Here is a 26,113-nt window from a genome sequence, read left to right on the forward strand (position 1 = left end):
GGCCACTATAAATGTGCAGTTGTCACACAATGCCACAGATGTCAGAAGTTGAGGGAGCGAGTAATTGGCATGCTGACTGCAGGAATGTCCACCAGAGCTGTTGCATGTTCATTTCTCTACCATACGCCGCCTCCAATGTCATTTTATATAATTTGGCAGTACGTCCAGCAAGCCTCACAACTGCAGAGCATGTGTAACCACACCAGCCCAGGGCCTCCACATCCAGCCTTTCAACTGGAGTATCGTCTGAGACTAGCCAGCCGGACAGCTGATGAAACTGTGGTTTTGCATAACCAAAGAATTTTCACACAAACTTTAAGAAACCATCTCGGGGGAAGTTAATCAAGAAACCATCTCGGGGGAAGTTAATCTGCGTGCTCGTCGTGCTGACCAGGGTCTTGAGCTGACTGCAGTTCTGCGTCGTAACACAGTTGGCAAATAATCACCTTCACTGGCATGCTGGAAAAGTGTGCTCTTCGTGGATGAATCCTGGTTTCAACTGTACCGGGAAGATGGCAGATGTGTGGGCGAGCGGTTTGCTGATGTCAACATTGTGAACAGAGTGCCCCATGGTGGTGGTGGGGTTATGGTATGGGCAGGCATAAGCTACGGACAACAAACACAATTGCATTTTATCGATGGCAGTTAGAACGCACAGAGATCGTGAGGCCCATTGTCGTGCCATTCATCCACTGCCATCACCTCATTATAATGCACAGCTCCATGTAGCAAGGGGAAATGCTCACTAACAGCAAGCTGAAAATGTCCCAGTTCTTCCATGGCCTGCATATTCACCAGACATGTCATCCATTGAGAATGTTTGGGATGCTCTGGATCAATGTGTTCCAGTTCCAGCCAATATCCAGGAACTTCGCACAGCCATTGAAGAGGAGTGGGACAACATTCCACAGGCCACAATCAACAACTCTATGTGAAGGAGATGTCGTGTTGCATGAGGCAAATGGTGATCACACCAGACACTGACTGGTTTTCTGATCCACGCCCCTACCCTTTTATCTGTATTTCCAGTCATGTGAAATCTATAGACTAGGGCCTAATACATTTGATTTAATTGACTGATTTCCTTATATGAACTAAGTCAGTCAAATCTTTGAAATTGTTGGGTTTATATTTTTGTTCAGTGTATTTTATTTTTCTAAACAATACACACGAACATCACACAAGCATCAACCCCTGACTAGACCCACATGCTCACACCCCCATCTCCAGCACCTGCATCACTCTCCGCCACATGGCCTCAAACACCACCATTTTGTTGCTCTCCGTCGCCCAGACTTTCAACGTTGAGATAAAGCATTTTACCTTTCCAGTGTGTTAACGATGGAGGATTGGTTGATTTCCAGTATTATTTTTTTTCAAGATTGACGAGAAAAGTATCAAAAGAATCAGACTTGGATGAGTTAGGGTGGGTAATGAAGAAAATGGGGGGGGGGGAATAAATTGTATAGTAGCCCATCTTTCATTAGCAGTTGCAATAAACAAGAAAAGAGGAATATCTTCCAACTTATATTTTGCCCATGTCGGGATTTAAAGCTCTGTAGCTCCAGGAAGCAGCCCCAATCTGTAGGACACCTCAATAATATTGTAAATTGTTCATTCATTGGCAGAGTCACTGTATTAATATCCTCCTGTTCCATAAGCAATATAATCAAGTCCAATACTGAGCAATAAGTAATGTTCCTTGTACCCACTTGAGGTATCCTCATTGTCTTATGCTGAGGGCTGCGTGATTGTGCATGTGTGAATATTGAGCAAATCATAAATGGGTTCCTTCTGTCGACTCCTCCCCCTTGCACGTGTTGGGTTTGATCAATCAAATTGATTTATAAAACCCTTCTTACATCAGCTGATGTCACAAAGTGCTGTACAGAAAACCCAGCCTAGAACACCAAACCACGCAGGTGTAGAAGCTTAGGGGCTAGGAAAATCTCCCTAGAAAGGCCGAAACCTAGAGAGGAACCAGGCTATGAGGGGTGGCCAGTCCTCTTCTGGCTGTGCCGGGTGGAGATAACAAAACATGGCCAAGATGTTCATAGATGACCAGCAGGGTCAAATAATAATCACAGTGGTTGTAGAGGGTGCAACAGGTCAGCACCTCAGGAGTAAATGTATGTTAGTTGGCTTTTAATAGCCGATCATTCAGAGTATAGGTTAGGTTTGATGTGATTCTCAAAGTCTCGAGCCTCCTTGGCAGTGAACGTGTGTTTACTGAAAGGTAAAGATGAGCTATTTGATCTATAACCTGTCTAGCAAGCTTTTTACACATGTACTTTGGAATTCCTACACAAATTTGCCTGATGCCAGTGGAGGAGACTCATTTCATTGCATTTGATAGCAAAGTGTCCTCTCCTCGCCCCCTCATTGAAGTTTTCAAAAGAAGGACACGAGGAGCCGAGCTAATCTAATTTAGAAAAGGCCTTGATCAAATCTCAGGGCTCTGAATCTCATTTGTCTTTCCTTGATTCCTCACATCCTTCTCATAGGGCATTGGCGGAGAAGTTCTGAGAATCCTCCCCTTGGACCTTCTCTGCCAATGGCCCATGAAAGGATGTGAGGAATCAAGGAAAGACCATAACGATTGATCCGACTTCCGAAATGCATCCTTCCATCCTCATTTCCTTCATAATTACAGATCTATAACTTGAATGGATAGGTGCAATCAAGGTCACTTCACTCACTCAGATGGAATTACTTCATCCTTCCTTTCCTTGATGTATTTCTTAAGCATTCAAACAGGGCCCAGTTGACAGGAGGAGAACAAAGACAATGGAGATTCTAGAACGCATGTAAGTAACAGTTCTTATAAATTACTGACATTTGTAATCATTTTATTTACATTCATTCAAAATTATAAGAAACTTGAAGCTACATGACATGTTAAAATGTGCTAAAATAGATCGACAAACATGGCTTTACATTTCATTAGTTCTAAATACCCATAATATCACCGTTTTATCTGCTGATTAGCGATATCTTGTATATTCAGAATCACTTGAATTTGTTAGGAGTTGCATATACATATCATTAAAACGGAGTATAGTTTGCCACCACAGGTTCGGCCCTTTCCTTTAAAGCAAAATTCCTTTCTAAATTTGACACATTTACCTGGTTTTACACGCATCTTGAACCAGAAAGGCGGAATTTCTGCTTACGTGGGAAATAAGTGGTCATATTTTGAGTCAGTTTGGTCAAAAAGTTGTTTTGGCATGTTATTAATATGGTAAATAAAAAAATAAGCAGAATATGACCTAAAACAGTCATCTACTACAGTCAAGTTAAGTGTAAAACCAGGTTCATGTCAAATTACATAGAATGTCCCTTTAAGATCTGGCTCTTTTAGGAAGCTCTATCTTAGCAACTGGCCCATCAGTAAAGTGGCCAGGGAGCTAGCCAGCACTGTCAGGGTGCTGGCCCAGTTGGGACCGGCCCAGTGGGACCGGCCCAGTTGGGACCGGCCCGGCCGTACAGACTGATCTCTGGTATGTTGCTTTGGATGAAGCTGGAGAAGGTGGACACCTTGGCGTAGACGCCGGGGTTGTTGGCATGGGCACAGCCCAGGCCAAAACTCACCACCCCAGCCTGCACCCAGGTTCCGTTCACCATCTGGCAGACCAGGGGTCCTCCAGAGTCCCCCTGTGGAGAAAGAGGGAGATGGGTGAGAAGTAAGAAAAAGCCCACGTTAGTCTACTATTACATTTAACATTTACATTTAAGTCATTTAGCAGACGCTCTTATCCAGAGCGACTTACAAATTGCACACACACACAGGTGAGGAGAGCATACCTGACAGGAGTCCTTGCCCCCCTCTTGATAACCGGCACACATCATGTCAGAACGGATGTCCACTTTCTCCGATGGGTTAAGGTCGTACATCATCTGACAGGAAAACGACGAGATGATTGGCACCTGCACTTGCTGCAGTGTTCCCACTCCACTCAGAGGGACTGGGAGACGGCCAGAGAAGTTGAGGCAGAGTAAGTAGGTAGGTCAAATAAAAGGAGCGAGAATGCCTACACCAACCATACATTTTGGTTGCGGGTTCACAATTGTACATTTCCTGAGATTTCTGCCGAGCAAGGAGGGGAATTTATTTACACACAATCAAAACTTAGGACACCTACTCATTCAAAGGGTTTTTCTTTATTTGTACTATTTCCTACATTGTAGAATAGTGAAAACATCAAAACTATGAAATAACACATATGGAATCATGTAGTAACCAAAAAATAATAATAATAAATAATATTTTATATTTGAGATTCTTCAAAGTAGCCACCCTTTGCCTTCACGACAGCTTTGCACTCAACCAGCTTCATGAGGTAGTCACCTGGAATGCATTTCAATTAACAGGTGTGCCTTGTTAAGTTAAGAAATTCCAGAAATTAATGTGTTTGAGACAATCAGTTGTGTTATGGCAAGAACAACTCATAAGCAAAGAGAAACAGTCCAATACTTTAAGACATGGTCAGTCAATGTGAAAACTGGCTCTACTGAGGACCGCCACAGGAAAGGAAGAATCGAGTTACCTCTGCTGCAGAGAATAAGTTCATTAGACTTACTAACCTCAAATTGCAGCCCAAATAAATGATTGTGTTCAAGTAACAGACACCTCAACATCAACTGTTCAGAGGAGACTGTGAATCAGGCCTTCATCTTCGAATTGCTGCAACAAAACCACTAAAGGACACCACTAAGAAGAGACTTGCTTGGGCCAAAACACACAAGCAATGGACATTAGACCGGTGGAAATCTGTCCAAATTAAGAGATTTTTGGTTCCAACCACCATGTCTTTGTGAGACAAGGAGTAGGTGAACGGATGATATCTGCATGTGTGGTTCCCACTGAAGAATGGTGGTGGTGTGATTGTATTTTGCTGTTGACACGGTCACTGATTTATTTAGAATTCAAGGCACACTTAACCAGCATGGCTACCACAGCATTCTGCAATCCCATCTGGTTTGCACTTAGTGGGACTATCATTTGTTTTTTAACAGGATAATGACCCAACACATCTCCAGGCTGTGTAAGGGCTATTTGACCAAGAAGGAGTGATGAGTGCTGCGCATCAGATGACCTCGCCTCCAGTCACCAAACCTCAACCCAATTGAGATGGTTTGGAGATAGAACGCTGGGTTAAGGAAAAGCAGCCAACAAGTGCTCAGCATTTGTGGAAATTCCTTCAAGATTGTTGGAAAAGCATTCCAGGTGAAGCTGGTTGAAAGAATGCCAAGAGTGTGCAAAGCTGTCAAGGCAAAGGGTGGCTACTTTGAATAATATATTGATTTGTTTAACACATGATTCCATGGTTGTTACTTCCTAGTGTTGAGGTCTTCACTATTATTCTACAATGTAGAAAAGTGTAAAACTAAAAACCCTTGAATGAGTAGCTGTGAGTCAGTCACCGTGACAGGCTTAGACTACCAAATATGGAACATACTGACAGATAGTCCTCCCATGAGTGAGAGTTGACCACTGTGACAGTCCACTGAGTCAAAGAGGTTGAGGCTCCTTTTAGTGGAAGTTAGATTTTGCCGCTATATACGTAATGCCTTATTCTCTTACCACCATCGCGGATGTTTCCCCAGCCTGTGATGTAGCAGGGAAGGTCCCCGGGGAACAGTGTCCCGGCGTCAGGAAGACAAACAGGATGGACATACGCCGACCAGACGATGGGTCTCTGCAGCTTCACCAAGGCCATGTCCTGTCCCAAACTTGGGTCAGAGTAGCCGGACGGGATCACGACGCGCTCCACGAAGTACGATATCTCGTTAGGGTTCCAGCTGTTGAGCCGGTGACGGCCAACATAGAGGGTGTAGCCCGACACGTCGAACTGACTGGGAGAGGAGAGAGTTGCAACACCTTACAGCTAACAACTGAAATGCATCTTCATCCCCCCCCCCAATATTGCAAAACACAGTTTAGCCTTTTGTTAATCCACCTGTCGACTCAGATTTTGAAATGATGCTTGACAGCGAAAGCAATCCAAGTGTTTGTGTAAGTTTATCGATAGCATAGCATAACATTATGTACACTAAGCATTAAGTAGCTAGGTCACGAAAATCAGAAAAGCAATCAAATTAACCGTTTACCTTTAATGATGGTCAGATGTTCACTCACGAGTCTCAGTTACACAACAAATGTTCCTTTTGTTCCATAAAGATTATATTTATACCCAAAATACCGACGTTTGTTTGTAGTGTTGTTCAGAAATCCACAGGAAAGAGCGGTCACGACAACGCAGATGTATATTCCAAATAATATCCATAATGTCCACAGAAACATGTCAAACGTTTTTTTATAATCAATCCTCAAGTTGTTTTTAAAATATATATTCGATAATATATCAACCGAGTGTGTAGCTTTTTCAATAACAGCGGGAGAAACAATAGCCGCTTTACTCAGTTGCACAAAACTCAGAGAGCCCCCACCTATCCACTCACGCAATGTGATCCTTCACGCTCATTTTTCAAAATAAAAGCCTGAAACTATGTCTAAAGCCTTGACACCTTAGGAAAGCCATAGAAAAAGGAATCTGGTTGATATCCCTTTAAATGGAGGATAGGCATGCATAGGAACAGAGAGGTTTCAAAATAAGAGGCACTTCCTGATTGGATTTTCCTCAGGCAATATCAGTTCTGTTATACTCAGACAATATTTTTACAGTTTTGGAAACTTGTGTTTTCTATCCTAATATGACAATTATATGCATATTCTAGTATCTGGGGCTGAGAAATAGGCAGTTTCAAATGGGTACGTTTTTTAGTCAAAAACGAAAATACTGCCCCCTAAATGCAAAAGGTTAACTAGGCAAGTCAGTTAAGAACACATTTTATTTTTAATGACGGCTTAGGAAAGGTGAGTTACCTGCCTTGTTCAGGGGCAGAACGACAGATTATCACCTTGTCAGCTCAGGGGATTCCATCTTGCAACCTTACAGTTAACTAGTCCAACGCAATAACCTGCCTCTCATTGCACTCCACAAGGAGACTGCCTGTTACGCGAATGCAGTAAGCCAAGGTAAGTTGCTAGCTAGCATTAAACTTATCTTATAAAAAAAACAATCATAATCACTAGTTAACTACACATGGTTGATGATTTATCTAGCGTGTCCTGCGTGACATATAATCTGACTGAGCATACAAGTATCTAAGTATCTGATTGAGCGGTGGTAGGCAGAAGCAGGCGCGTAAACATTCATTCAAACAGCACTTTTGTGCTCTTTGACAGCAGCTCTTCGTTGTGGGTCAAGCTTTGCGCTGTTTATGACTTCAAGCCTATCAACTCCCGAGATGAGGCTGGTGTAACCGAAGTGAAATGGCTAGCTAGTTAGCGCACGCTAATAGCGTTTAAAACGTCACTCGCTCTGAGCCTTCTAGTAGTTGTTCCCCTTGCTCTGCATGGGTAACGCTGCTTCGATGATGGCCGTTGTCGTTGTGTTCCTGGTTCGAGCCCAGGGAGGAACGAGGAGAGGGACGGAAGCTATACTGTTACACTGGCAATACTAAAGTGCCTATAAGAACATCCAATAGTCAAAGGTTAATGAAATACAAATGATATAGAGGGAAATAGTCCTATAATAACTACAACCTAAAATTTCTTACCTTCTTACGACTAGCAATCCCGGATCCGGGAGCGTAATCATAGCCTCAAACGAATTAGCATAACGCAGCGGACATAAATACCCCTAGAAACTTTTCCTATTCATGAAAATCGCAAATTAAATATATTTAAACAAGCTTAGCCTTTTGTTAATCACACTGTCATCTCAGATTTTCAAAATATGCGTTACAGCCAACGCTAGACAAGCATTTTGTAAGTTTATCATGGCATAATGCGATGCTAGGCTCTGCTGGCAGCAGGCAACATTTTCACAAAAATAAGAAAAGCAACCAAATTAAATAATTTACCTTTGAAGAACTTCGGATGTTTTCACTCAGGAGACTCCCAGTTAGATAGCAAATGTTCCTTTTTTCCAAAAATATTATTTTTCTAGGCGAAATAGCTCCCGTTTGTTCATCATGCTTGGCTGAGAAATCGACCGGAAAATGCTACCACTACAACGCCAAACTTTTTTCCAAATTAGCTCCATAATTAAAACGACAGAAACACAGCATAAGTTGTTTAGGATCAATCCTCAAGGTGTTTTTAACATATATATTCAATAATATATCCGTCGAGGCAATTGGTTTCTCATAAGAAGCGATTGGAAAAATGGCTACCTCAGTATTTTACGCAAGATTCTGCGGGAGACACCATGTGACCACTTGCTAAATATGGTCCCTTACGGCTATTCTTCAACGGAAATGCGCAAAAAGACGTCACAATGCTGTAGACACCTTGGGGAATACGTAGAAAACGTAAGCTCATTCGTAGCTCATTCACAGCCATATAAGGAGTCATTGGCATGAGGCGGTTTCAAAAAATGCGGCACTTCCTGGTTGGATTTATCTGGGTTTCGCCTGTAACATCAGTTCTGTTACACTCACAGACAATATCTTTGCAGTGTTGGAAACGTCAGTGTTTTCTATCCAAAGCTGTCAATTATATGCATAGTCAAGCATCTTTGTGACAAAATATCTTGTTTAAAACGGGAACGTTTTTCATCCAAAAATTAAAATAGCGCCCCCTAACACCAAGAGGGTATTACCTGGGAATATTGAAGACTCATGTTAAAAGGAACTCCCAGCTTTCATATGTTCTCACGTTCTGAGCAAGGAACTGAAACGTTAGCTTTCTTACATAATGCACTTTTACTTTCTTCTCCAACACTTGTTTTTGCATTATTTAAACCAAATTGAACATGTTTCATTATTTACTTGAGGCTAAATTGATTTAATATATTAAGTTAAAAGTTTTCATTCAGTATTGTTGTAATTGTCATTATTACATTTGTTTAAATAAATAAATAAATATATATCTAAAAAAATAAAGGGAACACTTAAACACAATGTAACTCCAAGTCAATCACACTTCTGTGAAATCAAACTGTCCACTTAGGAAAAAACACTGACAATAAATTTCACATGCTGTTGTGCAAATGGAATAGACAACAGGTGGAAATTATAGGCAATTAGCAAGACACCCCCAATAAAGGAGTGGTTCTGCAGGTGGTGACCACAGACCACTTCTCAGTTCCTATGCTTCCTGGCTGATGTTTGTCACTTTTGAATGCTTGCGGTGCTTCCACTCTAGTGGTAGCATGAGACGGAGTCTACAACCCACACAAGTGGCTCGGGTAGTGCAGCTCATTCAGGATGGCACATCAATGCGAGCTGTGGCAAGAAAGTTTGCTGTGTCTGTCAGCGTAATGTCCAGAGCATGGAGGCGCTACCAGGAGACATGCCAGTACATCAGGAGACGTGGAGGAGGCAGTAGGAGGGCAACAACCCAGCAGCAGGACCGCTACCTCCGCCTTTGTGCAAGGAGGAGCAGGAGGAGCACTGCCAGAGCCCTGCAAAATGACCTCCAGCAGGCCACAAATGTGCATGTGTCTGCTCAAACGGTCAGAAACAGACTCCATGAGGGTGGTATGAGGGCCCGACGTCCATAGGTGGGGGTTGTGCTTACAGCCCAACACCGTGCAGGATATTTGGCATTTGCCAGAGAACAGCAAGATTGGCAAATTCGCCACTGGCGCCCTGTGCTCTTCACAGATGAAAACAGGTTCACACTGAGCACATGTGAGAGTCTGGAGACGCCGTGGAGAACGTTCTGCTGCCTGCAACATCCTCCAGCATGACCGGTTTGGCGGTGGGTCAGTCAGGGTGTGGGGTGGCATTTCTTTGGGGGGCCGCACAGCCCTCCATGTGCTCGCCAGAGGTAGCCTGACTGCCATTAGGTACCGAGATGAGATCCTCAGACCCCTTGAGAGACCATATGCTAGTGCGGTTGGCCCTGGGTTCCTCCTAAAGCAAGACAATGCTAGACCTCATGTGGCTGGAGTGTGTCAGCAGTTCCTGCAAGAGGAAGGCATTGATGTTATGGACTGGCCCGCCCGTTCCCCAGACCTGAATCCAATTGAGCACATCATGTCTCGCTCCATCCACCAACACCACGTTGCACCACAGACTGTCCAGGAGTTGGTGGATGCTTTAGTCCAGGTCTGGGAGGAGATCCCTCAGGAGATCATCCGCCACCTCATCAGGAGCATGCCCAGGCATTGTAGGGAGGTCATACAGGCACGTGGAGGCCACACACACACTACTGAGCCTCATTTTGACTTGTTTTGAGGACATTACATCAAAGTTGGATCAGCCTGTAGTATGGTTTTCCACTTTAATTTTGAGTGTGACTCCAAATCCAGACCTCCATGGGTTGATAAATTTGATTTCCATTGATAATGTGTGATTTTGTTGTCAGCACATTCAACTATGTAAAGAAAAAAGTATTTAATAAGAATATTTCATTCATTCAGATCTAGAATGTGTTATTTTAGTGTTCCCTTTATTATTTTGAACAGTGTGTGTATATATATGTTTTTAACGTTTAAAAAAAAAAAAAAAAAATCTGCCGATTGATCGGTATCGGCTTTTTTGGTCCTCCAATAAACCGGTATCGGCGTTGAAAAATCATAATCGGTCGACCTCTAGTGGAGAGTATATACCCACTTATTTTTCATTGGGCATTGCATATAATCACTTCATAATCCCCAATGATACGTATCAGTGTCGTGGAGGTTTACAACATAACTAATTAGGGCTTTTGGAACAGATTGGAATGTTTAGCGTACATTTTTTATCAACTATTTCTTCACATTTTAAGCGTGGCAATGTACACAGCAGTACTTCCTAAATGCAATTTGCAGGAACAGTTGTAAATAGCTAACTGCACATGCAAGCAGGACAGAGATGGACATAACAGTTTGAAAGAGGGGGGATTTAAAGATGCATCAACTATCATGGGTAGCTAATATTAGGATAATGCCTTTGGCAGCTAGACAAAGAAAGAAAAAGCATATGCATTCTCCTGTTCTTTGGTTAAGTCTTTAAAAAAAATACTTACCTCCACGTTTCTATGGTGGGATTTTGTCTATAGGCTGCTTTGAAGCTAGGTAAGACTTGCCTCATAATATGAAGGGAAACGTCCAGGTTACAAACAATTAAGTTACAGGAAAAATAGTGATGCTAATAAAATCGGTCTGTCTTCGGGAGAACATTTCCATTAAAAGTGGTAACTAGATACAAAAGTAGTCTATGCCTACCTATCAGAATGATATCATTATTTGCGTCAATCCAGAGGCCATTTATTTTGCTCATGTGCGACATTAACGCCACTAAATCAACACTTGAATTTGAAAAAAAAAAAAGGGTAACTACACCAAGATTTTTCCCAACCTCAAAAGTAGTCTCCTGATGTGGTTTAAGCATTGCTATGGACGTAGAAAACAATGTTTGTGTAAAAAAAAAAAAATTAAACTTGAATTTCTGACTCAGTTTCAATAGTAAGCCTACTGCACAGTACAGCTTTGGTTGGCCTGACTGAAAGAACAATATGGGATTTATAATTTTAGGTCATTAACAGCGCATTCGGAAACGATTCAGACGGCTTCCCTTTTTCCACATTTTGTTACGTTACAGCCTTATTCTAAAATGGATTAAAATGTTTATTTTTTTTACTCACAATAACATAATGACAAAGTGAAAGCAGGTATTTAGAAATGTTACCAAATGTATAAAAAACTATTTTTTTTAAACTTACAAAACTATTCAGACCCTTTGCTATGATTCTCGAAATGCCATGGTCACTGACAGAGCTCCAGAGCTCCTCTGTGGAGATGGGAGAACCTCTTAGAGTGGCCAGAAAGAAGCCACTCGCTAAAAGGCACCCGACAGCATGCTTGGGAGTGTTCCAAAGGCACCAAAATGTCTCTGACCATGAGAAGCCAGGTTCTCTGGTCAGATGAAACCAAGATTGAACTCTTTGGCCTGAATGCCAAGCGTCACATATGGAAGAAACCTACCTCCATCCCTACGAAGCATGAATCATGCTGTGGGGATGTTTTTCAGCAGGAGAGACTAGTCCGGATCGAGGGAAAAATGAACGGCGCAAAGTACAGTGAGATCAGAGAAAACCTGCTCCAGACACTCGGGACCTCAGACTGGGGCGAAGGTTCACCTTCCAACAGGACAACGACCCTAAGCACACAGCCAAGACAATGCAGGAGTGCAGGAGTGAATACTCATGTAAATGTGATATCAGTTCATTTGCAAACATTTCTAAAAAGCAGTTTTTGCTTTGTACATTTAAAAAAAAAAAAACTTTTTTTTATTTGTTATAATCACAGTTGAAGTCAGAAGTTTACAAACAGCTTAGACAAATACATTTAAACTATGTTTCACAAATCCTGACATGCAATCCTAGTAAAAATTCCCTGTCTTAGGTCAATTTGGATCACCACTATTTTAAGAATGTGAAATGTCAGAATAATGATTTATTTCAGCTTTTATTTATTTCATCACATTCCCAGTTGGTCAGAAGTTGACACACTCAAATAGTATTTGGTAGCATTGCCTTTAAATTGTTTAACTTGGGTCAAACAAGCTTCCCACAATATGTTGGGTGAATTTTGGCCCATTTCTCCTGACAGAGCTGGTGTAAGTCAGGTTTGTAGGTCTCCTTGCTCACACATGCTTTTTCAGTTCTGCCCACATATTTATGAGATTGAGGTCAGGGCTTTGTGATGGCCACTCCAGTACCTTGACTTTGTTGTCCTTAAGCCATTTTGCCACAACTTTAGAAGTATGCTTGGGGTCATTGTCCATTTGGAAGACCCATTTGTGACCAAGCTTAAACTTCCTGATTGATGTCTTGAGATGTTGCTTCAATATATCCACATAATTCTCCTTCATGATGCCATCTATTTTGTGAAGTGCACCAGTCCCTCCTGCAGAAAAGCACCCCCACAACATGATGCTACCACCCCCGTGCTTCTTGGTTGGGATGGTGTTCTTCAGCTTGCAAGCCTCCCCATTTTTCCTCCAAAAATAGTCATTATTGCCAAACAGTTCTAATTTTGTTTCATCAGACCAGAGGACATTACTCCAAAAAGTACGATCTTTGTCCCCATGCGCAGTTGCAAACTTTAATCTGGCTTTTAGATGGCGGTTTTGGAGCAATGGCTTCTTCCTTGGTGAGCGGCCTTTCAGGTTATGTCGATATCAGACTCGTTTTACTGTGGACATAAATACTTTGTACCCGTTTCCTCCAGCAGCTTCACAAGGTCCTTTGCTCTTCTGGGATTGATTTGCACTTTTCGCACCAAAGTACGTTCATCTCTAGGAGACAGAACGCATCTCCTTCCTGAGCGGTGTGACGGCTGCGTGGTCCCATGGTGTTTATACTTGCGTACTATTGTTTGTACAGATGAATGTGGTACCTTCAGGCATTTGGAAATTGCTCTCAAGGATGAACGAGACATGGAGGTCTACAATTTTTTTTCTGATGTCTTGGCTGATTTCTTTTGATTTTCCCATGTCAAGCAAAGAGGTACTGAGTTTGAAGGTAGGCCTTAAAATACATCAACAGGTACACCTCCAATAGGCTAATTGACATAATTTCAGTCAGAAGCCATGACATTTAAGCTTTTCTAAACTTCTGAAGCAATAATCTGTCTGCAAACTATTGTTGGAAAACTTGTGACATGCACAAAGTAGATGTCCTAACCGACTTGCCAAAACTATTGGTTTGTTAACAAGAAATTTGTAGAGTGGTTGAAAAACAAGTTAATGACTCCACCCTAAGAGTATGTAAACTTCAGACTAAAACTAACCTTTAACTAGTCAAGTCAGTTAACAGTTAAGAACAAAATCTTAATAAAAATGAGGGCCAACATTATGGGGCATTGTGTGTAGATGGGGGGGGGGCATTTAATCCATTTTAGAATAAGGCTGTAATCTAACTAAATGTGGAAAAAGAGAAGGGGTCTGAATACTATCTGAAAGCACTGTGTGTCACTGTTTCTCATAGGAATTCACACAGGGCGCCTTTCATTCACCAGGCGGGCAGTTTGGAAAAATGTTAACAAAATTTGAGTCTACCCACGTCTCCAGCACTGGGTACAGCCAACTCGTCAAAAAGAATACCCAAATATGTAGGCTTAACTGTATAGATGTTTCTTCCCCATCACTAGCAGTGAGTAATGTTCCCTTTAAGCTACACACGGTGGCAGCTCCCCGGGATAGCCGAGCAGAAGAAATATCCACCCGCGCAGAGAAGCACGAGATTTAAACTTTAACTCCCTAGAGTTTTCCCACCTTAGTTAACAGCGTCAATATTTCCCTTTACTGTGGGACTTTGTGATCGAATCAACACAATTAGCCACTTTCAAAGCAACATACCGAAAAACATTTTGCAAGAGATTTTGTTGTAGGCAGGACATATTGGAGTAGGATTCTATTGCATTGACAGGCACGACTCAGACCCGTACACTGTAACCAATCAGAGCTGCAGTAGACCTGTATGCAAATAGACCATCGCCATATGGATCTGTGCCGTTCACTGATCTGGACTGTGTTTACAGCATGAGCGGTTGTGAGTAGATGCGCTTGTTTTGAGATCAAAGCGAGAGCTGCATGTAGCCACTTGTGCACATTTGTTCATATAATTTGCTAGTTAGTTGTTAGCCCAGTTATAGATCAATGGGGGAGTGGTTACTTCCTACAAGAGCAGAAAACATGTACATTTCTAGACATCTTTGAAAAGTGAGTCAGGTAAAGAGGCAGTGTTGTATTTTAAAACAGGCTTGAAAAAGCTAAATAGCCAATAGGCATAATTTGTCTGATTCTCTGTAATAATGGTATGAGAAAAATACATTTTATTTTGTGAAGTGGGTTCTTGCATCAAACATTCAGTTATTTCCCTGTCTAAAGGACAAGTGGATAAACAGGTTAATATCAAGCCCTGCATGTTTTTTTTCATAAGTCTCATGAAATGTACATTGAACACCACACGGTGGCTGCTACTGTAGGCTGACTGATAGAACAGCTATTTCTGTGTAAAAATGTTCTGGGATGCATTTTCTCCATTGTTTATGACGGTAGGCCACTGTTATGCCTACATTATGATCACGTAGCCACAGCCTACTTGACCACTGTCAAACTAACTTAAAGTAGGTACAGCCTCAGTGTTCACAGTAAACACACACTGGAAGTTGCACAGAATTTTCACAACTTTCAAGTTCACACTCAGCAGACCTGCAATTTGCTCAGTGCCTGCCTGCCTGCCCCCCCACCACCACCACACACTGCTGCCTATTATATATCCTGTGGTCTTGTCACTTCACCCCTGCCTTTATGTGCATAGTTGCCTCTACCTCGGCTCGTACCCCTGCACATCGACTCGGTACTGGTACTTCCTGTATATGGCCATGGTATTGTCACTCGTTATTCACTGTATTTATTCCTTGTGTCACTAGTCTAAAAAATATTGAATTCTGCATTGTTTAAAAATTACCCTTAAGTAAGCATTTCACTGTTAGTCTACACGTGTTGGTTTATGAAGCTTGTGACAAATACAATTTGATTTGACCTTTCCCAAATCACAAGGCCAGGCTGCTGTCAAGGCCAGTTTTAGACTTCAGTGCACAACAGCTGATTAAAGTGACCAGAAAAAAGCTCTTTTAAATGTGAAAAAACACTCCCCAAGCCAAACCTTCATATTCCATAACCGCTTTCTGACAGCCTTGTCAATTTTCATCGTTGTCACCATATTAACATTTTGTATAGTCAAACTGCCTTGGGAAAAACTTTTTTGAAATCCACAATCCAATCCAGGTGTAAAAAAAAAAATCACACAGTACAGTGTGGCCTAAAACAAGCAGTTACACCGACAGGCCCCGGTGGCAATACATTTATTAAACCGAAAGCTTACCTTGACTTGAAAAAGTTGCAGTGTTGGCTAGCCTTAGCATGCTAGCTAACAAATAGCATTCCTCTCCGAGTCAGGTTGCTGAAGAAGCCAAACTAGTTGCATTAGCTAAGCAAGTGAAAAGTAAACTAAGAAAAATATATACAATGAAATTTTGCTCTGCTGCTTCTCCTTAAACTAAGACATTCCTTTGTTCAACTATCAGGGTTCTACACTAAATTTTTCCACAGGTAGAACCAACAGATGATTTGGTCACACCAATCATTGATAATGACCTGGCCCCAGTCCCATAATGTGCCTGCATGCCATACAGAACCAGGTAAATAATAACTAACCATCTTTTGAATTAGCACACCCTTGTGTTCTTACACAGATTTACTGTAATGGAAAAGAGAGACTTGCCAAATGTATTCATTGCAGATTTCAAAGTGCCCCATGTTATTTTCAGCTCAATCCTCTAGAGGGTAGACTTTGAAATGAAAAAAATTACACTTGATACCAAAATTATACCACTATTGAGTTTCACACTATGTGTGGAGTTTCACTCAAATTTAAAAAAAAATAATGTAATAGAACAACAATGTTCTAAGTCCACAACAATGTTCTAAGTCCACAACAATGTTCTAAGTCCACAACAATGTTCTAAGTCCACAATGATGCTTAAACCACATTGAGGGACCATTTGAGGTCTGGGGAAGAAAAAAAAATAGAGATGTAAACTTTCGTATAATCACCTTTTAATTCCGGTGCACACCAGCTATACAGGTGTGGCTGGCAACAGTATGTCACTAGCAAACTAGTGATGGAGTTGTCAAAACTAAAAATGTCCACTGGATTGATGCATAATCATCCTGCCAGGGAGGCATAAGCAACTTTGTAGTTAGCCTAACTGTTATCGGGGAGACAAAGGTATCATTAGCATCGCTAACAGTTACACAATGAGATCGACACACTGACAAAACATTAACACCCACTGTTTCCATGACAGACTGACCAGGTGAAAGCTATGATCCCTTATTGATGTCACTTGTTAAATCCACTTCAAATCAGTGTAGATGAAGGGGAGGAGACAGGTTAAAGGATTTTTAATCCTCGTGACAGACATGGATTGTGTATGTGTGCCATTCAGTGTATGAATGAGCAAGACAAAAGATTTAAGTGCCTTTGAACGGGGTGTGGTAGTAGATGCCAGGTGCACCGGTTTGTGTCAAGAACTGCAATGCTGCTGGATTTTAACCCTCAGTTTCCTGTGTGTTAATACACACAAATTGAGGCTGTTCTGGGGACAAAAAGGGCAGGGGTGCATCCTTTTTCCATTGATTATCCTTGAGATGTTTCTACAACTTGGAGTCCACCTGTGGTAAATTCAATTGACTGAACGTGATTTGGGAAGGCTTTTTTAGGCCCCAAAGTTGACAGTTAATGTCAGAGCAAAAACCAAGCCATGAGGTCAACGGAATTGTCCGTAGAGTTCCGAGACAGGATTGTGTCAAAGCACAGATCTGGGGAAGGGTACCAAAATATTTATGCAGCATTGAAGGTCCAAGAACACAATGACCTTAATCATTCTTAAATGGAAGAAGTTTGGAACCAACCAAGACGCTTCTTCGAGCTGGCTGCCCGGCCAAACTGAGCAATCGGGGGAGAAGGGCCTTGGTCAGCGAGGTGACCAAGAACCCAATGGTCACTGACAGAGCTCCAGAGTTCCTCTGTGGAGATGGGAGAATCTTCCAGAAGGACAACCATCTCTGTAGCGCTCCACCAATCAGGCATTTATGGTGGAGTGGCCAGACTGAAGCCACTCCTCAGTACGTCTGGAGGAAACCTTGCACCATATGTACAGGGAAGCATGGTGGTGGCAGCATCATCATCATTCTGTGGGGATATTTTTCAGCAGCAGGGACTGGGAGTCAGGATCGAGGGAAAGACGAACGGAGCAAAGTACAGAGATCCATGATGAAAACCTGCTCCAGAGCGCTCAGGACCTCAGACTGGGACGAAGGTTCATAAGCACACAGCCAAGACAACGCAGGATTGGCTTTGGGACAAGTCTATGAATGTCCTTTAGTGACCCAGCCAGAGCCCGGACTTGAACCCTATCTAACATCTCTGGAGACCTGAAAATAGCTGTGCAGCAACTCTCCCCATCCAACCGGACAGAGCTTGAAAGGACCTGCAGAGAAGAATGGGAGAAACAACCCAAATACAGGTGTGCCAAGCTTGAGGTGTCATACCAAGAAGACTTTATGCTGTAATTGCTGCCAAAGGTGCTTCAAGAAAGTCCAGAGTAAAGGGTCTGAATACTTATGTAAATGTGATCAGCTAATTTTTAATTAATTTGCAAACATTACTAAACCCGTTTCTGGTGTCGATTGAAGTAATAAAACAATTTAATCAATTTCAGAATAAGGCCGTAACGTAACAAAATGTGGATAAAGTCAAGGGGGTCTGAATACACTATATACAGTGCATTCGGAAAGTATGTGGACACCAGGATGCCAGGAAAACGCTACCTTCCCGAATGCATAGTTTGGTGAAGGAGGAAATAATGGTCTGGGCTAGGCCCCTTAGTTCCAGTGAAGGGAAATCTTAACGCAACAGCATACAATGACATCCTAGACAATTCTGTGCTTCCAACATTGTGGGAACAGTTTGCGGAAGGCCCTTTCCTGTTTCAGCATGACAGTGCCCCCATGCACAAAATGAGGTCCATACAGAAATGGTTTGTCGAGATCTTTGTGGAAGAACTTGACTGGCCTGCAGAGCCCTGACCTCAACTCCATCGAACACCTTTGGGATGAATTGGAACGCCGACTGCGAGCCAGGCATAATCGCCCAACCTCACTAATGCTCTTGTGGCTGAACTAAAGCAAGTCCCCGCAGCAATATTCCAACATCTGGTGGAAAGCCTTCCCAGAAGAGTAGAGGCTGTTGTAGCAACAAGAGGGGGGACCAACTCCATATTAATGCCCATGAATTTGGAATGTGAAGTTGTCAGGCAGGTGTCCACATACTTTGTCATGTAGTGTATGTCTGAAACATGTATTTTTATTTAACTAGGCAAGTCAGTTAAGAACTAATTCTTATTTACAATGACTGCTTATTATAAATAAATACATTTAAATATTTATGACGAAACACAGACATGAATAATGTGGGCATTGCCTGACTAAATAGACAGCAAGCTAGACAGTCTTGCCATTTGAGATTTGAGAGTTATTGTATCATGTTTTAAAATGAGAAAGCAACCAAAAACCAGGTTCCCCTTCTAATGGAACACTTTGTATTGAAAACCAATTTGAAACCAACATTTGATTTTGTGTTGCTCACAACCGCACATGATTTCACCGAAACAAGAGCATCAGACTAGCCCAACACCCTTCAATGTTTAAAGTAGGCTATTCCATGACAGTTGAATTTGCGATGAGCCATACAGTTAAGTCTTATTGACTTTTTAAATACCTGGTTTGCATACCTATTCTTGCCATAGCATTTACAGGTAGATATCATTTGAAACATCTTTCCTACCACTATCGGTCTCCATGCAACAACCAGCAATTTAAAGCTGCGCACTCGATGCCCAAAAGATTATCGAGGTTATACGTGTGCGACAATTAAATCGACATAAAAGATGGATACCCAAAGTAAAAAAAAAAAAAAAAAATTTAATCAATTATGTAGCCGAGATTAAAAATAGCATTATAATATTTTTGTTCACTTACCCTAGCGGCCATTTTAGGGGGGTGATAAACTGGCCCAGAGCGTTTTCAAAAACTCCCCGGTATGTCGAGCCCTAACACAGACAGGGGTATTTCCCGTGCCATCGTCACCTCTTCCCGAAAGTTGGTATATTTTTGGTCAATTGCACATTACTGTTTCAGGCTACTGTAGACCATTGCAAAACGGTGTTTTAATCCGTTATTTGGTTACATGTGAATATATTTAGTATAGTTCTATCTAAAAAAGGATAGCTTTTTTAATGTTAAACTTTTGTTTTCATGTAATTCACTGAGTAGGGTGGTCCTCCCCTTCCTCCTCTGAGGAACCTCCACTGGTAGACACTTACTTTGGGAAGCAGTGGGCAGCAGACAGCACCCAGTCCTTAGTGATGATGGTGCCTCCACAGATATGGCCATCCTTCGCTGTCTGAAGACCAAGAGGTTGAAAGAGGTTGAGGTGAATCATCAAAACAGGTCTTATTCCCCTCTCTCTCAGCAGGTCAGCATGATGACCAAAACACACACACACACTAAAACCAGACAAACAAGTCTTCATGCATTTTGTTCATTCCATATCTTGACTCAGCGCTGACCTACCTGAATATCCACTTGCCACGGCCATGCCCCCATTGATGCATCTACTCCTCCCACAATCCTGTTTCCCATGGGTGGTTGACCACACTCTTCCTGAGCATGACAAAACATGACACCTGAGAACAGTAGGCGAAATGGGAATTAGACCAGTCGTGTAGAAAGTACGCAATTGTCATACTTGAGAAAGTAAAGACACCTTAATAGAAAATGACTCGAGTAAAAAGTCACCTAGTAAAATACAACTTGAGTAAACATCACAAAGTATGTTTTAAAATATCTAAAGTATAAGTATAAATCATTTCAAATTCCGTATGTTAAGCAAACTAGATGGCACCATTTTTGTTTTATAGATAGCCAGAGGTACACTCATACATAATCTGGCTATCTGCAAATGACAAAAAAACAAGAAAAAAATTGCCTTTTGGTTTGTTAAATATAAGGAATTGGAAATGTACACTTTTGATACTTAAGTATATTTAATCTGCTCTTTTGCACACCAGTATCTCTACCTGCACATGACCATCTGATCATTTATCACTCAGGTGTTAATCTGCTAAATTGTAATTATTCGCCTACCTCCTCATGCCTTTTGCACACAATGTATAGACTTTATTTGTTTAAAAAAAAGAATAATTGTGTTTTTGACTTGTTTATTGTTTACTCCATGTGTAACTCTGTGTTGTATGTTCACACTGCTATGCTTTATCTTGGCCAGGTCGCAGTTGTAAATGAGAACTTGTTCTCAACTAGCCTACCTGGTTAAATAAAGGTTAAATAAATTAAAAATTAAAAATCAGCAATTACATGTACTTTTGATACTTAGGTAAATGTAAAACCAAATACTTTTACTCAAGTAGTATTTTACTGGGTGACTTTCACTTTTGTCATATTCTGTTGAGGTGTTTTTTACTTTGACTCAAGTATGACAGTTGGGTACTTTTTCCACCACTGCCTTTACATTGATACATATGCCTACGGGAGTACGCTGTCGATTAGGGCTGGCCTAGGCCCAAAGTGCATATGCTAAATTTGATCAAATAACCACAAACAGAACCGTCGTTCTGTTACCAAATTTAGTATCGGCACTGTTCTTCAAGTAGATGTTTTCGTGAAATTCTTAGTGGAAATTGTTAAAACATAATCATTGTGCATAGTTGCATGGTTCGCTTAACTTTGCAATCGAAGTGTTAGACACATTTAAAGTAAAACATCTAAGTATCAGCGTCACTCCTGCCGTGGAAATGGGCAAATGTTGCCGGAGTAGCCAAAACAAAGGTACCCAAATACAGGTCTATGTTTCCTTTACAACCCGCAAATGAGTCGATTGAAATTACACACAACTGACCTACTTCACTGACATGACCAGGTTATAGCATAAAGACGTGAAAACTCACCTGTGAAACACCAAAGAAGTCCAACATAAAAGTCTGAATTCGGTATCATTTTCGAGGGACACGCGAATTTCAGATAGCCCCAAATTTCCCCCCAAAAACGATAGTATTCTTGAGAAGTCTTGTGTTCTAAATCAAATCGTCCGTACAGCAGCTAATTTTCACGGAAATCCACTTTCCACAATAGCGGTGTTGAAATCCTTCAGTGCGTATGAAAATGTGTACAAATTAAATGTCTACAAAATGTATGCCTTGCGAGAACAATACGATTACTGACAACCTCTTGGTTTATGCCTCCATTTAATACAAGGTTAGGAGAACCAGACCTGTGGACCACGTTCGTCAGAAAATCTATAACGCAGGAACAGGCATTTGATTGTCCCATTCGTTTATCACGTGAGCAAAGCACCTGTGATCCTACAGGGGAAGGTGTGGCAGGGGGTGTGTTCCTTACGCCTATTCTGTTGCAAAAATGTTTGCAATAGAAATCGTTTATTCCAAACGGAAAACGTTTTGCAACAAAAAACGAGAGTTTCTTTTGGACAAATTCAGGTAGGTCTCCTGTATTCTGACCCCGAGTTGGCTCTAGAAAATGTATCCTCAATATTATTCCTCTGGCAGATAAACACACACATTTTAAACAATTCAGAGTCAAATATAGTTCAGAAGAAAACCAAGGGTTTAATCTATCTGAGCTCATTCAGATGAGGTAGCTCATCATTAACTAGCTCATCAATATGATTTGTAAAAGACAGCTTTTCATCTATCCAGATGCCCAGATATTTGTAAGGAGGGACATGATCAATATTGACACCATCCAAAGTACATATGCTTAAATCATCAGAGTTATTTTTATGCGCTCTAGAGAACAACTTATACTTAGTTTTACCTTTATTCAATACTAATTCCAGGTCAAGAAAGTTTTTCTGTTGTACAATGAAGGCAGGCTGTAGTTCAGATAGAGCCTGGTCAACCGTGGGACAATAGCATACACAACAATATCATCGATCACCACATTCTTTTGGAGAGATTGGAAACCCAAATTGGTCTACAAGGACATGTTCTGGCCTGGTTTAGATCTTATCTGTCGCAAAGATATCAGTTTGTCTCTGTGAATGGTTTGTCCTCTGACAAATCAACTGTAAATTTCGGTGTTCCTCAAGGTTCCGTTTTAGGACCACTATTGTTTTCACTATATATTTTACCTCTTGGGGATGTTATTCGAAAACATAATGTTAACTTTCACTGCTATGCGGATGACACACAGCTGTACATTTCAATGAAACATGGTGAAGCCCCAAAATTGCCCTCGCTAGAAGCATGTGTTTCAGACATAAGGAAGTGGATGGCTGCAAACTTTCTACTATTAAACTCGGACAAAACAGAGATGCTTGTTCTAGGTCCCAAGAAACAAAGAGATCTTCTGTTGAATCTGACAATTAATCTTAATGGTCGTACAGTCGTCTCAAATAAAACTGTGAAGGACCTCGGCGTTACTCTGGACCCCGATCTCTTTTTTGAAGAACATATCAAGACCATTTCAAGGACAGCTTTTTTCCATCTACGTAACATTGCAAAAATCAGAAACTTTCTGTCCAAAAATGATGCAGAAAAATGAATCCATGCTTTTGTCACTTCTAGGTTAGACTACTGCAATGCTCTACTTTCCGGCTACCCGGATAAAGCACTGAATAAACTTCAGTTAGTGCTAAATACGGCTGCTAGAATCCTGACTAGAACCAAAAAATTTGATCATATTACTCCAGTGCTAGCCTCTCTACACTGGCTTCCTGTCAAAGCAAGGGCTGATTTCAAGGTTTTACTGCTAACCTACAAAGCATTACATGGGCTTGCTCCTACCTATCTCTCTGATTTGGTCCTGCCGTACATACCTACACGTACGCTACGGTCACAAGACGCAGGCCTCCTAATTGTCCCTAGAATTTCTAAGCAAACAGCTGGAGGCAGGGCTTTCTCCTATAGAGCTCCATTTTTATGGAACGGTCTGCCTACCCATGTCAGAGACGCAAACTCGGTCTCAACCTTTAAGTCTTTACTGAAGACTCATCTCTTCAGTGGGTCATATGATTGAGTGTAGTCTGGCCCAGGAGTGGGAAGGTGAACGGAAAGGCTCTGGAGCAACGAACCGCCCTTGCTGTCTCTGCCTGGCCGGTTCTCCTCTTTCCACTGGGATTCTCTGCCTCTAACCCTATTACAGGGGCTGAGTCACTGGCTTACTGGGGCTCTCTCATGCCGTCCCTGGAGGGGGTGCGTCACCTGAGTGGGTTGATTCACTGTTGTGGTCATCCTGTCTGGGTTGGTGCCCCCCCTTGGGTTGTGCCGTGGCGGAGATCTTTGTGGGCTATACTCAGCCTTGTCTCAGGATGGTAAGTTGGTGGTTGAAGATATCCCTCTAGTGGTGTGGGGGCTGTGCTTTGGCAAAGTGGGTGGGGTTATATCCTTCCTGTTTGGCCCTGTCCGGGGGTGTCCTCGGATGGGGCCACAGTGTCTCCTGACCCCTCCTGTCTCAGCCTCCAGTATTTATGCTGCAGTAGTTTATGTGTCGGGGGGCTAGGGTCAGTTTGTTATATCTGGAGTACTTCTCCTGTCCTATTCGGTGTCCTGTGTGAATCTAAGTGTGCGTTCTCGAATTCTCTCCTTATCTCTTTCTTTCCCTCTCTCGGAGGACCTGGCTCAGGACTACCTGACATGATGACTCCTTGCTGTCCCCAGTCCACCTGGCCATGCTGCTGCTCCAGTTTCAACTGACCTGAGCCCTAGGACCATGTCCCAGGACTACCTGACATGATGACTCCTTGCTGTCCCCAGGCCACCTGGCCATGCTGCTGCTCCAGTTTCAACTGTTCTGCCTTACTATTATTCGACCATGCTGGTCATTTATGAACATTTGAACATCTTGGCCATGTTCTGTTATAATCTCCACCCCGCACAGCCAGAAGAGGACTGGCCACCCCACATATGCTCTCTCTAATTCTCTCTTTCTTTCTCTCTCTCGGAGGACCTGAGCCCTAGGACCGTGCCCCAGGACTACCTGACATGATGACTCCTTGCTGTCCCCAGTCCACCTGACTGTGCTGCTGCTCCAGTTTCAACTGTTCTGCCTTATTATTATTCGACCATGCTGGTCATTTATGAACATTTGAACATCTTGGCCATGTTCTGTTATAATCTCCACCCGGCACAGCCAGAAGAGGACTGGCCACCCCACATAGCCTGGTTCCTCTCTAGGTTTCTTCCTAGGTTTTGGCCTTTCTAGGGAGTTTTTCCTAGCCACCGTGCTTCTACACCTGCATTGCTTGCTGTTTGGGGTTTTAGGCTGGGTTTCTGTACAGCACTTTGAGATATCAGCTGATGTACGAAGGGCTATATAAATAAATTTGATTTGATTTGATTTGATCATCAGCATACAAGTGCAGGTTGCAGTTTTTTTTTTTACAGACAAGTCGATATTGTTTATGTAAACAGTAAAAAGTACAGGACCCAGAATCGACGCCTACAGGACACATTTCTTAAAAACTAGTTAAGGATTATCCCCTTTTTTTCAATTTTCGAATAAAATTACAAACCCAAATCTAACTGCCTGTAGCTCAGGCCCTGAAGCAAGGATATGCATATTATTGGTACCATTTCAAAGGAAATACTTAGAAGTTTGTGTAAATGTGAACTGAATGTAGTAGAATATAACACAATAGATCTGGTAAAAGATAATACAAAGAAAAAAACAACCGTTCATTTGTATTTTTTTGTACCATCATCTTTGGAATGCAAAAGAAAAGCCATAATGTATTATTCCAGTCCAGGTGCAATTTAGATTTTGGCCACTAGATGGCATCCGTGTATGTGCAAAGTTTTCGACTGATCCAATGAACCATTGTATTTCTGTTCAACATTTTGTATCAAGACTGCCCAAATGTGCCTAATTTGTTAATTAATAACTTTTCATGTTCAAAATTGTGCACTCTCCTCAAACTATAGCATGGTATTCTTTCACTGTAATAGCTACTGAAAATTGGACAGTGCAGTTAGATTAACAATAATTTAAGCTTTGTGAATATCAGATATGTCTATGTCCTGGGAAATGTTCTTGTTACTTACAACCTCATGCTAATCGCATTAGCCTACATTAGCTCAACTGTCCCGTGGAAGGGACAGCGATCCCGAAGAAGATTTATGTTAAGAAGCTGAGAATAAAAATGTGCTTGTTTTTCTAGAAATACATCCTGTCTCATGCTACTTAGTAGAAAGCAGAATATTCAGTCGACGTTCCTATCGGTCCTAGACGATGGCGACATCACCTATATGAACGCAGCTGCCGCTTCCCTAAAGCCATTAGATGCAGTTAATCATAGCGCACTGCGCTTTATTACGGGCAACAATTTGAATACTAATCACTGCATTCTCTACCAGAAAGTTGGTTGGCCCTCTGTGATGTCATCACTACATTCTCTACCAGAAAGTTGGTTGGCCCTCTGTGATGTCATCACTGCATTCTCTACCAGAAA

General features: G+C 41.9%; 1 protein-coding gene across 1 annotated transcript; it reads right to left on the minus strand.

The window, feature by feature from the left end:
* Positions 1-2,832: 2,832 nt before the first annotated feature.
* zgc:92313 (uncharacterized protein LOC436869 homolog) lies at positions 2,833-21,968 on the minus strand. The gene is made up of 6 exons (XM_029640708.2): positions 21,594-21,968; positions 20,203-20,315; positions 19,953-20,032; positions 5,585-5,856; positions 3,805-3,965; positions 2,833-3,654 (listed from the first exon to the last, which is right to left on the minus strand). Exons 1-6 carry the CDS (start codon positions 21,640-21,642, stop codon positions 3,421-3,423), a joined length of 909 nt encoding a protein of 302 aa, XP_029496568.2. The 5' UTR covers positions 21,643-21,968; the 3' UTR covers positions 2,833-3,420.
* Between the last annotated feature and the right edge of the window lie 4,145 nt (positions 21,969-26,113).

The sequence above is a fragment of the Oncorhynchus nerka genome, linkage group LG3 (assembly GCF_034236695.1).
Source record: "Oncorhynchus nerka isolate Pitt River linkage group LG3, Oner_Uvic_2.0, whole genome shotgun sequence".
Classification (NCBI taxonomy): Eukaryota; Metazoa; Chordata; class Actinopteri; order Salmoniformes; family Salmonidae; genus Oncorhynchus; species Oncorhynchus nerka.

Excerpts from the sequence above, each read along its gene's own strand:
- zgc:92313 (XM_029640708.2), bottom strand. The coding sequence starts at position 21,642 with ATGATACCGAATTCAGACTTTTATGTTGGACTTCTTTGGTGTTTCACA. Across the intron at positions 20,316-21,593 it reads ACTTCTTTGGTGTTTCACAG|GTGTCATGTTTTGTCATGCT; the intron begins GTGAGTTTTCAC and ends TACTGTTCTCAG. Across the intron at positions 3,655-3,804 it reads GGGGCAAGGACTCCTGTCAG|GGGGACTCTGGAGGACCCCT; the intron begins GTATGCTCTCCT and ends CTTTCTCCACAG.